The sequence below is a fragment of the Manis javanica genome, chromosome 1 (genome assembly GCF_040802235.1).
Source record: "Manis javanica isolate MJ-LG chromosome 1, MJ_LKY, whole genome shotgun sequence".
Taxonomy (NCBI): domain Eukaryota; kingdom Metazoa; phylum Chordata; class Mammalia; order Pholidota; family Manidae; genus Manis; species Manis javanica.
Genome location: NC_133156.1, coordinates 170,956,460 through 170,974,456, shown reverse-complemented (window position 1 = coordinate 170,974,456; position 17,997 = coordinate 170,956,460). Strand labels below are relative to the sequence as shown.

General features: G+C 35.4%; 1 protein-coding gene across 1 annotated transcript in view; it reads left to right on the top strand.

Annotated features, from left to right (window-relative positions):
* Positions 1-17,997, top strand: part of DNAH6 (dynein axonemal heavy chain 6) — a 233,227-nt gene that overhangs the window by 94,103 nt on the left and 121,127 nt on the right. The window contains exons 32-39 of the mRNA XM_073241805.1: positions 2,161-2,309; positions 3,623-3,730; positions 6,141-6,696; positions 7,478-7,600; positions 10,947-11,129; positions 11,666-11,809; positions 16,604-16,825; positions 17,667-17,814. Coding sequence (XP_073097906.1) covers positions 2,161-2,309; positions 3,623-3,730; positions 6,141-6,696; positions 7,478-7,600; positions 10,947-11,129; positions 11,666-11,809; positions 16,604-16,825; positions 17,667-17,814 — 1,633 coding nt within the window. The remainder of the gene's footprint in view (positions 1-2,160; positions 2,310-3,622; positions 3,731-6,140; positions 6,697-7,477; positions 7,601-10,946; positions 11,130-11,665; positions 11,810-16,603; positions 16,826-17,666; positions 17,815-17,997) is intronic.

Genomic DNA, 17,997 nt, shown 5'->3' with positions numbered 1-17,997 from the left:
CAGCAAGAATTTCAGCTTGTTTCTTTTATTTACAATTTGAATCTTTTGAGGTAAAAAGTTGTCTTTGTGAATGCACCCTGGCAAAAGTTCACATTATTGTTTGCTTTTAAGTATAAATATGATTTTTCACATGTAGAAGGGTGTGTGTGTGTGTGTAACTGCTATATCCCTAATAACCCAGAATGGTATCTGGAACATAGTAAGCCCCTAAAACTGGAATGAATCAATGAATTTAATTAACCAATTCATCTTTAAGAATTAAAATGTCTGTATGTGTTCTAAAAAAATGTCACCACGGCCACATTTGCATCTGCAGAAAGAAAGCAGAGTCAGCGCTCGGGCATCCCGGTGTAACAATGCACCTCCACCTGCTTGTGGCACAGAAAACTCTTCTCAATCTTTCATTTCTTTACTAAGTGGTATAACAATTTGGAGAGGTATAATGCTTAAAGTGGATTTTGAACACATTGGCATTATGCTAATATATTGGTATTATATAATAAGCATTTTACTATTATAATAAATATTACTCTCACTTCTCTGCATTGTTTTGTTATTAGAGGCAAGGGATGTTGAGCAGAAGCAATACTAATCACTGTGGTGGAGGGCAGGGATTGGTTTTGAAGCTGTACCAGCTTAGTCAAAAAATAGTAATTAATGAGTTATTTATGATTGTACTTGTTCTTCCTGTATCCATCTAGGAATCTTTCTATTTAAACTGGTGTTGGTTTCTTCCTACAAGCTAAGAACCAGTATATTTAAATTTTATATGTATTTTTCTTGGCACTTTTTACTGAGGTATAATTTGTATGTAGTAAAATGCACAGATTATAAGGGTACAACTCAGTGAATTATTGCACGTGTATTCACCTCAGTGGATTATTACACATGTATTCACATGTATTTTGGTAAAGACAAAAATATAGGACATTTTCAAAACTCCAGAAAGCCCCTCATTCTCAGCACTGCATTTTAAACCAAGAGGCACTACTCCTTTTAGAATGGCATTTCTCAAAGCACGTATTACTCCTGTGGTTAATACATTCCTTTAATAACAGCTAACTTAGAATATTCTGTGTAAAGTAAAAGTAATTACCTAAGGATAAAATAGACCATACCAAATCCTACTATTAGATACAATTTTTATTAGTGTGATGCTTACAGCATGTCATGGGTCCCCCGGCACCCCCTATGGGCACTGTGGGATGGCAGGCAGATAAGGCAAGCGGTCTCTTCACTTTAGACCCTCTAAGGACAGGGACAATAAGTGACTTGCTCGTTGATCAAAGCTGTTAGGAAGAAAACCAGGTTTAAAACTCAGTCCAGCATTTTGTTCACATTTCATGCTTTGTCCTATTGTCATATTACTCAGTAATTAATTGGAAAATTTTTAAAATCCAGTCTTTTGAGTACTATTCCTATGGTTGTTGCAGACTGAATAGATTCAACTCTGTTATCAGTAAATATTTTTAATCATCTGCAATGTACAGAGCATCGTGCTAATTGGCAGTGACAAAGCAATAAACAAAACAGACACCACTAAGAAATGTCTGCATCATTTCCCAGCCCAATTCTGAGGCCAACTGCACTGATTTGAGTAGACTCTGGGTTGAGGAACGGTCCACACCCACCTCCAGTGACATCATGTGGTTCATTTAACCACAGATACAGAAACTTGTTAGAAGCAGTTAGCCTCCTAGGGTGGAGGACAAGCTGCAAACCTTTGTGTAGCTTCTCCTGACTCTCAGGGAGCCTACAAGGGAGTGCATAGCTACCATGGATTCTGTCCTGGGTGGCATTGCCTGCCACATCAGGGATACTCAGGTCTTACCCTTACACTTAGGCCTTATAACACCATCCAATCCCCATGACGTGAACATTTTCAAACAGGGCTCTGTTACTCCTTGAGCCAAATGTCACCACAGCCACATTTGCACCTGCAGAAAGAAAGCAGAATCAGTGCTCGGGCATCCCTGTGTAACAACGCACCTCTGCCTGCTTGTGGCACAGAAAACCTTTCTTAATCTCTACATTTTTTACTAAGTGACATAAAAATTTGGAGGTGTATAATTCTTAAAGTGTATTTTGAACACATTGGTATTATGCTAATATATTGGTATAAATATAATACACATATTGGATTATACTTTTCCATTCTAGGTGATTCTGTATTCAGAAGGATTTGAATCCAGTAAAATACTAGCAAGAAAAATGACTCAGATGTATAAGCTTTGCAGTGAACAGCTCTCTCAGCAGGATCACTATGACTTCGGCATGAGAGCTGTAAAGTCTGTACTGGTCATGGCCGGGTAAGAAACCAAAGTAGTCAACAGTGAGATTCCAAACTAAGTAATCGAAGTATTAATTAGCTCTTAAAGCAACAGAGGAAGTGATTAATAAATGTTAGCTGCTGCTGTTGGCATCATCTTATGTCACCATCCCTATGCCACAGTGACATGGGGCATCTCTCTTCACCCCATGACAGTTCTTCGCTATGAGACCCAACATGGTCCCCAAAACTGAGTCTCTCTCAGGCTTTGGCTAACTTGTGTTCTCCCAAACTGCTCACATACATTGGGTTTTTAGTATACAAAAGCCTTTGCCTGCATAAAATAGGGTGACTAGATCTAAAAGGCATAGTTTGTTATGCATATGCAGTAAGTTAGGTCATACACATCACCTGACAAAGCCTGAGGCCGTAAGAGAAACGTCAGTTCCATCATTCTGTCCTCAGTCCAGGCTCATGTCCTAGACTTCACCTTTGTCTTTACAAACTGCCTTGTAGTTTCTAGTAAGGCAAGAGTCTTTCCTCCTTTCAGGACCCAGCTTTCCACTTTAAAACCTCTTGAAACTCCTACCCTTCGAATCCCCAACTCTTCCAGAGTCTAAGAGAGTCTGTCTTCTCTCCTGTCCTCTCTGGCCATGACTCACTAGCTGAGGGCCCCGCTCCTGGCTTCTGTAACCCTAGGTTCTGCACAAACCTCCCTGCCCTTCTCTAGCCTCTCTTCCTTCCTTTAACATTCCAGATACAGTATTTCTCCCCTTTACACAAGTGCCATGTAAAGACTAGAGATACTAAGGAGTTCAGGTATACTTACCCTCAAAGAACACAAGTACAGACCACTGGGCAAGGTGGTCACCTAGGATACAGTGTGGTGAGGGACCCGCAGGGCTGTGCCTGAGGTTCACTGAAGACAGAGACAGAGGGACTTTCCAGAGGAGGGAGTCACTGGGCTGGGCTTCGAAGGGGAGGTAAGAGCTGGCAAATGCATGAAGCAGAGCCTCTGGGCTGAGAGAAAAGGAAGACACAGGGATGTGAATCATCATGTGCACTGAGGGAACTGTAAATTCAGGTAGGAAAATGCCCACGTTCAGGGGGGCAGTTGAGAAAATACCCTGTCAATCTCTTCAAGGCAATGTAGCCAGTGCCTGACTTGTCCTTGTGCTCTGATGGGACAGACCTGGGCGTGCAAGGAAGGATGATCCTCTCCTTCCATTAGGAATCCACAGGGCTATTCCCTCCACCACTTTTTGTGAGCAGAATCCCTGATCTTCCAGTTCAGAAAATCACATTCAGTATTATTTTCTCACAATACCATCTGAATCACTCCTTTAAATTTAGGTCTCTGAAGAGAGAGAACCCAGGCCTAAGTGAAGATGTGGTGTTGATAAGAGCTTTACGGGACTCCAATCTGCCAAAATTCCTAACAGACGATGCTATTCTGTTTAGGTAAGTTTCTAGATGTTACAGAATAAAACAGAGCTGTCATGCAGAGGTAAAGGATAGTCTTACCTTCAATTATATGTCTCCAGCAGGTAATAACTTATTAATCTTTTCTAGAGATACTTATTGCAGTTTTAAAAAACTAATTTAAAATACACACTAATGTTGTTAGTATCTATCAATCCAGTCCTTTATTTTTTTCAAAATATTGACTACTAGGCTATGGGCTGTACAATTAGCATTTGGTTACAAGTTTCTGACCTAAGAAAAATTCCTGACCCCACAAAAATCAGACTTGGGGCTTGACATAAATGTGATTGCTTTTATTTGTTTCTTTTATTTAGTTTTATGTTTATCCAAGTCATACATGTATGTAGTATTAAAGGTAAGTGTCACACTCTTTGGCATCTTACTACACTGATGGACAGTGACTGCAATGGGGTATGAGGGGGGACTCAATAATAAGCGTGAATTTAGTAACAACATTGTTTTTCATGTGAAACCTTCATAAAAGTATGTATCAATGATACCCTAATTAAAAAAAAGGATAAGTGTCACAAATTAGACTCATGAGAAACAATAGTTCTCTGCCCTTCACCAACTCCTACTTCTCAAAGGCAATCATTTTTCAATTCTTCATTTGTTTTGCTATTTCACTCCATATTTTTTAGTGCCATGTTTATGGCATTTCTTGGTTTTTCAGCCTTACATATTTCATAAACTTACTAAAAGGGAGATGAGGCTATGCACATGCATCTCTCCCCTCCCCCACCCTGTCTGTATAATGACATTGCAATCTAACTTGAGCTAAATATCCAGGACTTCCATATTTTATTGTAGCTACATAAATATTATCCACAGCTGAGCTATACTTCTATTATTATTAAATTATCTAGATTTTATTTTGCCTGCATTTATTCTTAGACTTATTTTTTAATCCTTTACCTACCTGACTATAAATCTATCATTAATTTATCTCAGTATTTTACCAGAGTGCACAGCTCCTAAAAAACCCTTCAATCATAGAAGGTATAAATGCACGGTTTGTCCATTAGCCCTGTACATCTATCATCCTGGGATGTCCATACATGACTATACTGGGGATTCCCTTCACCTTTGTCCTCTATCAGATCCCCTGTTTTCCAGAACACTCTCTACTACTCCCTTTTGACAGAACACAATGAAGAAAATTCCTATACATTTATCTTTGCACACTTATGATACTTCTAGGAGATTCTAGGAAGTAAGCTATGTAGGTCACAGGGTATGGACACTTTTAATTTAGGTAACTTCTATCAAGATGTCCTCCAAATACATTGTACTTTACATAAATAATTTTATGAAAATTCCCATTTCCCTTTAAATCTTTTAAAGAAACCAAAAGTTATAGCCTATTTTAATATTCTTATCTTTAATTTTTGGTATCATTGAACATCATTTCTTGTGTTCCTTAGTCATTTATACTTATTATTTTTAGAGCATTTTTCTCTTGTGCTCTTTTTCTTATTGATTCATGGAAACTCGTAAATTATATCTGATAGCAAAAATTGAAAACACTTATCTAACTCTAACACTCATTCTTAAAGTTTATATATAAGGCCTTTTATCTCACAGAAGTTTGGTTTTGGCTTATTTTTATTTTTTTGCTTTATCAACTTTTTTTACCTTTGTAGATATCTTGTCTTTCTTAGAAAAGATCTTACCACTGTGTTGCAAAATTCATCTCTTTTATTTTCATCTAAATGATAATCTCCTGTCATTTTATATTAGGATCTTTACTGTATCTCAAATGTATTGTGTATATACATTTTTAATTTAGATAACTTCTATCAAGATGTTCTCCTAATACATTGTACTTTATATAAAGTATTTACATACTTTATGTAAGTAGGGTTTAGCATCTTTTTACCCATAGAAACATCCCATAGTAACCTTTGCTCACAGAAACAGTCACTGTTTCTTTTTACTCCCTTTTTTACCTACTGCTGGTTTTCTACTTCTATTTCTATCTTATTTTTCTGAACCCTATACAGTTATAAGCACATATAAATGCTTTTGAAAAAGTTGATATATAAATATAATTTTAAAAATAAACTGATAAATCTATCACCTTCTATATACTTGGTACTGTACCCTGTACTATGGACAATACAAATACATAAGATATTCTTTACCTCAAAAAGCTCCCAATATACTTAATAATACTGGTCTACTGGACAAAAAAAAATCATACACAATATCAGAGAAATGATAGGTTCTGGTATAACACGCAGAATAGACTAATACTCGCATGTTCAGAAGAAAAAAAATCAAGAAAAATGAGACTCATAGTCATGTTTTATCAATTAATTATAAAAAATATGGGAAAATATCAGTGACCAGTGGTTCCTAATAGATTTTTTTTTAATTTTTTCAGTGGAATCATATCTGACCTTTTTCCTGGAGTCCAAATTCCAGAACATGATTATGGTATATTGCAATCAACAATTATAGATGTCATGAATAGACAGAACCTTCAGCCCGAGACATGTATGGTTAAAAAAGTGATACAGTTCTATGAAACGATACTGGTAAGACATGGTGTTATGTTAGTCGGGCCAACAGGAGGAGGCAAGACCACAGTTTACCAAGTACTAGCAGAAACTTTAGGGGATTTGCAAAAGCTTGGTATAGCAAATCCATTTTACCAACCAGTTAAAACATATGTTCTTAATCCGAAATCAATTACAATGGGTGAATTATATGGTGAAGTTAATAACATAACCTTGGAGTGGAAGGATGGTTTGATGGCACTAAGTGTCCGAGCAGCTGTGAATGATACTTCTAAAGACCATAAGTGGATCATCAGTGATGGGCCAGTGGATGCTCTTTGGATCGAAAATATGAATACAGTGTTGGACGATAACAAGATGCTTTGCCTGGCTAACAGTGAGAGGATTAAACTTACACCTCAAATCCACATGCTTTTTGAGGTAAATATCTCTACCTTACTGTGGAGTGAAATCATTTAGTAGATTGCAGACTATCATTAATATTTTTCCTCTTACTGATAAATCAGTTACTACCTGTAAAGCCTACATGGTGTTTTGTTTTGTTTATATAATAAATACTTACCAAATTGTGTTTTTATTACAGGTTGTCCATCCTGATAGCCAAAGTCTCTCAAATATTCCTACCTCTTTATAAACAGAAAATACAATCAATTCTGGCCTCCCCAGCACTTATTATTTTCCTTTGGAAGTACTTTATATAGATATGTAGGTGACTTTACATGATTTGAAATGCTAAGTTTAAAAAATTGTTATGTTTACATGAATAAGTTATCCCTCTGAGGAATGACTATTTGGTGGAGAGATTGGAAGAGGAATAATGGACCAAATACAGCTACAAAATATGGAATATACCACCCCTGCTCTATTCATTCATCAAACATTGACCGAATGCCTTCTGTGTGCCAGATATTAGGCTAGGTATTAGAAACAAGAATGGAAAAGGCAAGAGAAAAGCAGAGAAGGAAAAAGAAATACCTATAGCTTCCCATAAGGATTTGATAGTATCCACCTACACTTGATTTTACCTTATGGGAAAAACTTAACTTTCCTTCTTCATCTGTCTTTACCTATAGCTCTCTCACTGCCTTCTACATAAAGTCATTCAGTGTTAACTTGAAGTGTGTGACTCATTAACATTGAAATTGGAAGAACAGGGAAATATCGTATTAGTTGTTACCTGTTCAACTTCCTGCAATTTTAGGTGCAAGATCTAAAAGTTGCATCTCCTGCAACAGTCAGTCGATGTGGAATGGTGTTTGTGGATCCTGAAGAACTGAAATGGATGCCTTATGTTAAAACATGGATGAAGGGTATTTCTAAAAAAGTAAGTGCAACCAGATAGTCCCCTGTATCTCCATCTGTCAGGGCTCACCCTTCCCTGTGTGCCCAAATCACAGTAAGTAAGCCTCATCATGCTTGACTGGGGGAATTCCAAACGTGGTCTCAGTATTTATTACCTCAGCCTGCCTCCTGCCTGGTCACTCTGGTCGCTGCCTCCTCCCACTCTGGTTCCTCTCAAGTGAAAACACAAACAACTTTGCTGAGTCCCCCCAGAACACAGCTAGAACAGGCTGGGGCATTAAAAAACTTTGTAAAAGGCTTGGGAAATGAGAGGGAATCACAATGAAGGAAAAGAACATTTCAATCCAGACACTGTCACTGTTTTCAATTTTAGGAGCCCCTGACACCTCTGAGAGCCAGTTAAACACCTGCCCAATCTTAGGGCCGTGAACCAAGACATTTTCTACCCTCAGAAGTACCGTCCCATCCTAAGTGATGGAAAGCTTTTGCATTATTATTCACTACAACTCAGCTCCATATTATCTTCTGTACCCATTCCACTCTAAAATCAGATTTTTTCTTTGCCTTCGCTTAATAAGTGATGCTTAGAAGTGTTTTGCCCCACCCCAGCCTCTACTCCAAGAGGGCCATCTTCTTTCTGCCTCCCATCTTCCAAAGGTGAATCAGAAAACTATTGTTTTCTTCATTCTTAGTCATCAACATTTTAACAATATTGTGATCTATTGTCAGAAAACCTTATTAAAGAAATTCTCAGAATTGAGAATTTATCATGGGCTACCATAAGATTTTTAAAACTCACTGAATTCGCTTTTTTTTAAGTTAATAGACTTTATTACTTAGAGAACTTTTTAGGTTTATAGAAAAATTTAACACAAAGTACAGAGAGTAATATACTCCCTTTGCTCCATAATTTCTCCTGTTATTAACATCTTACTTTGGTGTGGTACATTTGTTAAAATTGATGAACCAATATTGACACATTATTATTAATTAAAGTGCATAGTTTATATTGGAATTCACTTTGTGTGTTGCATAATTCTGTGGGTTTTGACAAATGCATATGTCATGTATCCACCGTTACAGTATCATGCAGAATAGTTTCCCTTCCTTGAAATTCAGTGCTCTACCTTCTTCCATCCACACCCCCTCCCAACCCCTGGCAGCCACTGGTTTTTTTATTGTCTCCATAGTTTGGCCTTTTCTAGAATGTCATATGATTGGGATCATATGGTATGTAGCTTTTTCAAATTGGCTTCTTTAACTTAGTAATATGCATTTACGTTTCCTCCATGTCTTTCTGTTGCTTGATAGTTATTTCTTTTTGGTTGTGAATAATATTCTTTTGTATAGATTTACCAAGTTTATCCATTTGCCTACTGAAAGATATCTCAATTGATTCCAAATTTTGACAATTATGAAAAAGCTCCTATACACTGCCATATGCACATTTTTGTATGGACATAAATTTTCAACTCATTTGGATAGATACCTAAGAGTCTGATTGCTAGATCATACAGTAAAACTATATTTGGCTTTGTAAAAAACTGCCAATCTGTCTTCCAAAGTGGCCATACCATTTTGTGTTCCCACCAGCAAGAAGTGAGAATCCCTGTTGCTCCACATCTTCACCAGCATTTGATGGTGTTGGTGTTTTAAATTTTAGCCATTCTGACAGGTCTGTAGTGTTATCTCGTTGTTTTAATGTGGGATTCTCTAATATATGATGTGAGTGTCTTTTCATATGCTTATTTGCCACCCATATGTCTTCTTCAGTGAAGTGCCTGTTCAAATCTTTTGCCCACGTTTTATTGGCTTGTTTCCTTATTGTTGAGTTTTATGACTTCTTTGTATATTTAGGATACAAGTTCTTTATCAGACATGTTTTTTGCAAAAATTTTCTCCCAGTCTGATTTGTCTTTCCATCCTCTTAACAGTATCTTTCACAAAGCATGTTTTTAATTTTAATTAAGTCCAATTTGCCAGATTTTCTCTGTTATCTTCAAGAAGTGTTACAGTTTTGTTTTATATTTCTGTATATGATCCATTTTTAGTTAATTTTGTTAAAGGTGTAAGATCAGTGTCTAGAGTCATTTTATTGCATATGGCTGTCCAGTTATTCCAACACCATTTGTTGAAAACACAGTCCCTTCTCCATTGTATCATGTTTGCTCCTCTGTCATAGATCAGTTGACTCTATTTTTACAGGTCTACTTCTGAGCTCTGTGTTCCATTCCACTGATCTACATGTCTCTCCTTTTGTCAGCACCACACTGTCTTGATTACTGAAGATTTATACAAAGTCTTAAAATCAGATAGTGTCAGTCCTCCAACTTTGTTCTTCAATTATTGTACTGACTGTTTTGGGTCTTTTGCCTCTCCATATACACTTCAGAATCAATTTGTTGATATCCATGAAGTAACTTGCTGGTATTTTGATTCAGATTGCATTGAATCCATGGATCAAGATAGGAAGAACTGGCATCTTAATAATACTGAGTCTTCCTATCCATGTACACAGAGTAACTCTCCAGCTACTTAGATCTCCTTTGTTTTCTTTCATCAGACTCTTATACATCTTCATATCTTATACATGTTTTGTTCTAATTAAAGTATTTCACTTTTGAAATACTTTACTAAGACAATAAGTATTTCATTTTTTGGTGCTAATGTAAATGGTGTTGTGTTACATTTTTAATTTCAAATTCCAATTACTCATTGCTAGTATATAGGAAAGCAATTGATTTGTGTATATTAACCTTATATCCTACAACCTTGCTTTAATTAATTATTAGTTCCAGGAGTTCTTTGGTATTCTCTACTTAGACAATCATGTCATCTGTGAACAAAGACAGTTTTTTCCTTCCTTCCCAATATGTACTTTTTATTTACTTTTATTGTCCTATTTCATTAGCTAAGACTTCCAGTACAATGTTGAATAGTAATAGTGAAAGGGGATACCTTCTTTTTAAAATTATTATAAATTATTCTTTCTACCTTACATAGATATTTAAAATGTTTCCCTTATGTTTCTTTTTTTATTCTTAATTGTGAGAGATGTTGATGTAGAAAACTGCATGAAATACATATTGACAGTTTTACAAATGACTATAAAACAAACACGGTGTGCCCTCCACCAGATGAAGATGTAGGACATTATCAGCTACCCAGAATCTCCCCCCTATGTCTCTTCCAAGTCATAGAAAGATTTTAAAAGTTTAATTTGTTTCATATCTTGTGATGCTTGTACACTTTAGTCTAAAAGTCATAGAATATAATGTAATATAAAGATTAGAGCCAATCCATTTCTAAACTTAATTGTAGATTACATCTGCTCTTACTAAAATATTATTTTTTTGTTTGATTTTCAGCTGAATCAGGAAACCCAAGAATACATATTGAACCTTTTCCAACGTTATGTTGATGATGGTTTAAATTTTATCAATAAAAAATGTGGCCAAGCAATCCCACAAGTGGACATCAGCAAAGTCACTACACTCTGTTGCTTACTGGAGTCTTTGATTCTTGGGAAAGATGGAGTTAACCTGGCAATAGTATGAAGGGTTTTTTTTACTGCTATTAAGCTAGGAAAATGAGATTGTTGTATAGATGCTTTACAAGTAAATAACTAAACTTTCTGTAGTATGATCATTTGATTTTCAAGTTAGTTTTCCAGGAAATTAAAGACTGTGAAGAGATTCACAATCTCAAAGTGGGGAGGAACATTAGAGAGCCTGTAGTTTACTCTTCCTCTTTATGTTTAAATTCCCTTACAGTCTACAACATATTCCCAATGTGTGTCTATCTAGAAGCTGCTTAAATACCTTCATGTAAGTTATAATAGTTGAAAGATAACCTTGAGCTTTTTTAAACATAGTCTTTATCATTCATTTTCTCAGAAGATTATTTAAATATGTACAATTATAAAATATCACTCTGTGAAACATTGAACAAAGTATGAGAAACATGCCCTGTGTCCATTTTAAAATGCATGAGTCAAAACAAAAGAGAACAGTTTTTAAACTTTGCAATTTAGGATTATTTTTATGTGAACATAAAATATTAAAATTCTTTCTTTTTGTTCTTTCAGGAACAAACAAAACTGAACACTGTAATATGTCAGACTTTTATATTCTGTTATTTATGGTCTTTGGGTGGAAATCTAACTGAAAACTACTGGGACTCTTTTGATACATTTATTAGAACACAATTTGATGATAATCCTGATGCCCGGGTAAGAGCCAAAAAAATTCTGAATCATTTAAATTAAATTTCAAGACTTAAATTTTAAAAACCTTAGTTCTGTTGCAAAAATTCTTCACTTAAAGTGTTTCTAAAATTATTTTCTTTTTTAAACCATAGATACCACTTATTGTATTAAAATTTTTAGGGGTCCTTTCCCAGCCATATACAGAAAATAAGATATGAAAGTAAGGTATAAAATTATATAAAAACTCCCTACTATAAACACATACTGAATTCTAGTTAATAATTTTATTTTCCACAATGTTATGGTTTAGGATTCTGAAATTACTTTCTGTATACTCTAAGACTGGACAAATGAAGAAATATATTGAGGAAAATACAACTATTAGAGAATATATTTACAAAAATGGAAAGAGAAAGATTAGAATGTGCCCACTGCTATTGGACTGGCATTGGAGGTATCCGTTCATACATGTATATATGAAAATGTAAATGTATCCATACATACATAAATTTCCTAGTTCTGTGTTCTGAGAGGAACTGGAAGCAATGACACCTCAATAGCAATGAGCATACCTAGTATAATAATTTCTGAATACTATTCTCCACAAAAGATACCAATGCTCCCGAATGAAACAGCCAATTCCAGGACTGAGCAGGGAAAACACAAAATGAGCCTAGACTACCTTTTTATCTAAAGAAGTGCTCAAAGAATGAAAGTACATGTCCAAAGAACACAGGAGCCAGTTTGAAGGGGTTCCCACTGGCCAAATCTGGGCAGATTTGAACATCAAAATAAATAACAATAGTATGGGATTATAAGCCTTTCAAAAAAATAAAAATATATGAGTGCATACTGATAATAAAAATATAGATGAATAAATAAATGGGGGAGAAGAAAGAGCTCTTCCTAACAATAGAATGCCAACTAGTCTGTATGGAAGAAATGATGGAGTTAAAAAGTCATTACTTTGAACCATTATAGTAATAATTGATTTAGGTAAGAATCATCAACGGATGCTAAAACTAGTGAGTGAAGGTTTGATGAGCAACAATACTTATATAATTTCAAAGCATCTCCTATAAATTGCTGATTAATTACAAAGAGAAAAATAGCATCATTACAGTAAAAAATAACCTTGCAGACACTACCCTAAGAGATCAATTCAATATCATCAATATTAGGACAAAGTTGTATCTCCTTATATAGTACACTGAGAAGAATACAACTTTTTTCTTAGGTATGCTTTTTAAAAATGCATAACCTGAATCTAATTATGAGGCTACACCTGGGATACCCAAAGTGACAAGCATTGTATAAAATAAACTGGCCTGTATTCTTCAAAAATGTCTGTCATGAGAGACAAAGAAAGCTTAGTAACTTTTCCAGGTGAAGACACTAAAGATATATAACTAAATACAATGCATTATCATGGATTGGATCCTAGACAGAAAAAATATAACTATAAATGACATAATTTAAACTATTGGCAATACCTGAATATTGAATGTGTATTGGATAATAACATTATATTACTCTTCAATTTCCTGATTTTGATCATCTTACTGTGGTTATATATGAAAATATCCTTGTTCTTTAGGAAATACTCAAGTATTTAGGGTAAGGTAGAATAGTGCATATAACTCCCTATCATAGAGTAGAGAAAGATATTAATAAAGCAAGAGGGGGAAATGTAAACATACAATTAATCTAAATAAAGAATATATAGAATTATTTGAACTTTTATGTTAACTTTTCTGTAACTTTTAAATTATATCAAAATAAAAAGTTACCAAATGAAAAAAATCCCTAAATCATGAATCTGACCCCTATAGATTGAGACCTTCTAATAGATGTGAAACCCTTCTGGACCCTAAAGATGATTGTATCATAATTGAACAGGATGGACCAGATCAAGAACAACTGGGAATCTGAGACAGAAAGAGAGACGCTTCTGGTCAAGGGAAATTATGTGGAATCATCAAAGGACAATAGAAGATGGCCCAGAACAACTGTTTAGTAGTCAATTCAACAAATATTTATTGAATACCTGTTGCATGGCAGGCACCATTCTACATACTGGGACCAAAACAAATAAACAAAGTCCCTAGCCTCATAGACCTTATATGAGAGGAATCAACAATAAACAAATGTACAATACATCAGGTGGCAATAAGTGCTATGAAGAAAGATAAGGCTGAGTAAGATGGTATGGAATTCCAGGGTTCATTGGCAAACTATGTTATATGTGGTAGTTAGGAAAGCTTTGCTAATAAGGTCACATTTGTAGAGTCCTAAAGAAAGTCAAAGCACTAGTGATTTTTTTAGGAGGAATGCATTCCAATTAGAAGCAACAGCAAGTACAAATGCCTTTACTTGATAAGTAATTGCTTGGCAATTTTGAGAAACAGCAAGGAGGCAGGTGGGTCAGAGTGTGATGACCAAGTGGAGTGTACTAAGAGATGGGATTAAAGAGATAACAGTGGAGCAGAACCTGTAGGGCCTTATGGACCATTGTAAAGACTTTGAGTTTTTACCTTGGGTGCAACGAGAAGCCAAGGATGGATTACAAGCAGAGGATATTTAACAAGACAGTGCCAGCCCCTGTGCTGGCAGTGACAATGCTACTTGGATAACAGGAGGGGGCCCAGATGGAAAATAGTGGATTCCTCTTTCTGTCTGCACGTCCCAAATGAATAAACCATACTCACTAGAACTCAGGGACTGTTATGTTACTCACATTCCCATAGCCAATGAAACTAAATTGTATGAGTTTTTTCTTCTACTTGTTTTTCCAAATATATCCTCTCCTCTTCATCATCATTGCCTCTTGGTAACTCAGGTTCTCATCATTTCTTTCTTGTGCTATTAAAATAGCCTATTTATTATTCTCTTGCCTTTAGTCCAATCCTATCTAACTCACCCTCTACAATAATGTTTTTAAAATTACAGATTACAGTCTATTAATTGATTATGAAATCAATTAAAAGAGCCACAATTCAATTTTAAAAATTAAATAGCCACTATCACAACTTTTAGTTAACACTGTATTGGTGATCCTAGCCAGTGCAATAAGGCAAGAAAAAGAAATAAAGCATAAACTTGGAAAGGAAGAAATAAAACTGTCATTACTTTCAGGAAAGATAACTGAATATGAAATGCTAAATAATCTACAAATGAATTACTGGAATTAATGAGTAAATTAGCAAGGCCATTTTCATACAAGGTCCATGAAAAGTTAAATGAAATTTTAAAACAATATGATTTGCAATAGTAGCAAAATAACACTTAGGAAAAAATCTAATGAAAGATATGAAAGACTTCTACACTACAAACTACAAAACACTGCTGGGAGCATTTAAAAGTTCTACATAAATGTTCATAGGTGAGAGTGCTCAATATTATTAAGTGCTCCCAGGATATTCTGAAGATTCTAGAAATTTCTGATCCCAAAACACCAAACAGATTTTCATGGAAACTGACAATCTCATTATAAAATGCATATGAAAATGGAAAAGACCTATAATAACAAAGACAGTCTTAAAGATAGCAAATTTGGAGGACTTGAACTACATTATTTCAATAATTCAAGACTTCAAGGAAACAATAATTAAGAGAGTGTGTTATTAGCACAAGGGTAGACAAATAGACCAGACAGGTAGACTAGTGACTTATCTCAGAAGAGGACATAAGTATGGCTGGTATTGATGGAGATGGGGAAGAAAGGGGCCTTGTAAGGTTCTGAACATGTTATATCATGATCCAGGAGTAGTCTCATTGTAAAACCCCTTTAAACTGAAATCTTAACATCTGACAAAAGATGTTATGCTATACCTCAAAATTTTTTCCAAAAAGAATCGAATAGATGAGAAAATAGAGTGAATCACAGAGAGTGAGGGTTAACATTATAAATATTTGTAGATGCACACATACATATGTATATACTAGGTCACCATGTAAAATGGAATTCTTATTAAGAGTTGCTGTCAAGTGAGCTTGAAATACAACTGCTCTGCACAGCTGCCAGAATGAATTTTCTGAAATGTAATTGAGTCACGTCACACACCGACTTAGAACCCTTCACTGAACTCTTGCTCCAAGCTCTTTATTTTAATGTGAGGCTTTTCATAACCTGCCTTGTCTGTGTTCCTAGACTCTCTCTCACCATATACAGTACTCTCAAAGTTCCCAGCATGCATAGCACTTTCCATGTCTTCAACCTTGCTGACCTTTTCTTAGCATGAATTCTGACTCTTCCTTCCCCAGCCCATCCCACCCCTTCTTTGGCCGTCTGATTCCTGCTTGTTCTTCAAGACTGAACTATAACATTACCATCCTTTGGAAGCCTTCCTGAATCTCTATCCACCACTATTAACTCTCCTGCAAGGAGAAATGAGTCATCCCTCCTTTGTGAATGTACTAAATTCTATTAAAACCCTATTTCTCTATGGGCATTAATTGGTATACTTGTGTCCACCACATTAATTTTTAAGATCATTGAAGGCAGAAACTGGGTTTCATTCAGTATTTGCCCTCAGCACCATGCACGGTAACTGGCTTGGAGTAAACCCCTGAATGTGGAATTGAAAATGCTTTACAATTCTAATATGAAGTTTAATATAATCGATATGTAAGGTTTTTAATAAACTGTGTTGCATCAGTATGTTTAAAGAGTTAGAGTGATACTTAAACAACTACTTCTCTTCAGAGAAAAAAGAAATCCAAATACATTCTTATTCTGTGACTGCCTGTGTTGATATGTCAGTATTATGTTGCCATATGTCAGTCCTACTGAAAGTGCTGTTCAACTTTGTACTTTAGCTTCCCAGTTCTGGTGATCTATGGAGCATTCACATGGACTTCAACACCAAACGATTGGATCCCTGGGAACGAATCATACCTACCTTCAAGTACAGTCCAGATGTTCCGTTTTTTGAAATGCTTGTCCCCACAACTGACACAGTGCGCTTTGGGTATCTAATGGAAAAACTACTGGCGGTCAGGCATTCAGTGTTGTTTACTGGAATAACTGGAGTTGGTAAGGTAGGAAACCTCCATCAAACAAGGTCTGTCCAAAAACAGGAGCATGGTAGACTTAGAATTGTAAGGCCCAGAAGTAATACGTTATTTTTCAGGGGAAGTTCTTTTGGATTTTCATCTTTTTTTTTTTTTTAGGAAGAATGTAACTATGCTGAATCTACATCCATCTTGGGAATTACTTCAAATGTTGCTAGTTTCTGAATACATCCTTGGTGTCAATATTATATAAGCCAGAGGACCCTATAGAATCATGTTCTGTGTTTGGAGGCTTTTATGTTGTATCCCTTGGATTTCTGGGGCTACCACCATGCAGGTTAGGGTGGGAATTGGCCAGAGCAGTTTGTGTCCCCAAAAGATTGTTGATAAAGGTCAGTCTGTCCCCTCCTGCCTATTACTTCTACCTGACATTGCAGTGGAATTTGGAAAAATTATAGAGGGAAATACTGATTGTTTGGTCTCCTTGGTTTAAGAGGAGTCCACATAAATGGAGGTCACTGTTCCCCTCTAAATTATTTCTAAGAGAACTTTAGGTCTCCCATGACTTGTGCTGTCATATTGACCTGGATAGTAATCACGATGGGTTTTGGTATAAAACTAAAATAGAAACTTTTTGCTGAGATAGAGCTCATCAGAATATTTCTTTGGCTCTGATAAATAATTAAGTGGAAACTCCAGAAAGAGAAAGGCAGGTATTTCAATCTGGATTTAACCTTTCTCCTTTTATCTTGTTTCTTATTCATTGTACTGAATTACTATTTATATAGACAATTGAAAGACTGAATTACTATTTATATAGACAATTGAAAGACAACTGAATGTGTAATCAACTTTTTTTCATTTAAAGTCTGTTATTGCAAGAGGATTGCTAAATAAAATTCAAGAATCAGCTGGCTATGTTCCTGTTTATCTAAATTTTTCTGCTCAGACTTCATCTGCAAGAACACAAGAGATCATTGAGTCAAAACTGGAAAGGAAGAGAAAAAATATTCTAGGTAAGAGGTATTTTCATTTGTCTCACACAAATTATAAGCATAATAAATCACAAAAGCAGTGCATGTGTTAAATTGCAATTGGATACTTTCTTTGCCTAATTTGTAGACATGATTCTGTTAATGAGATTCTTTCCTATGCTATATATCTAGATATCTTACTATTAACAAGCAAGTAGTTGATTT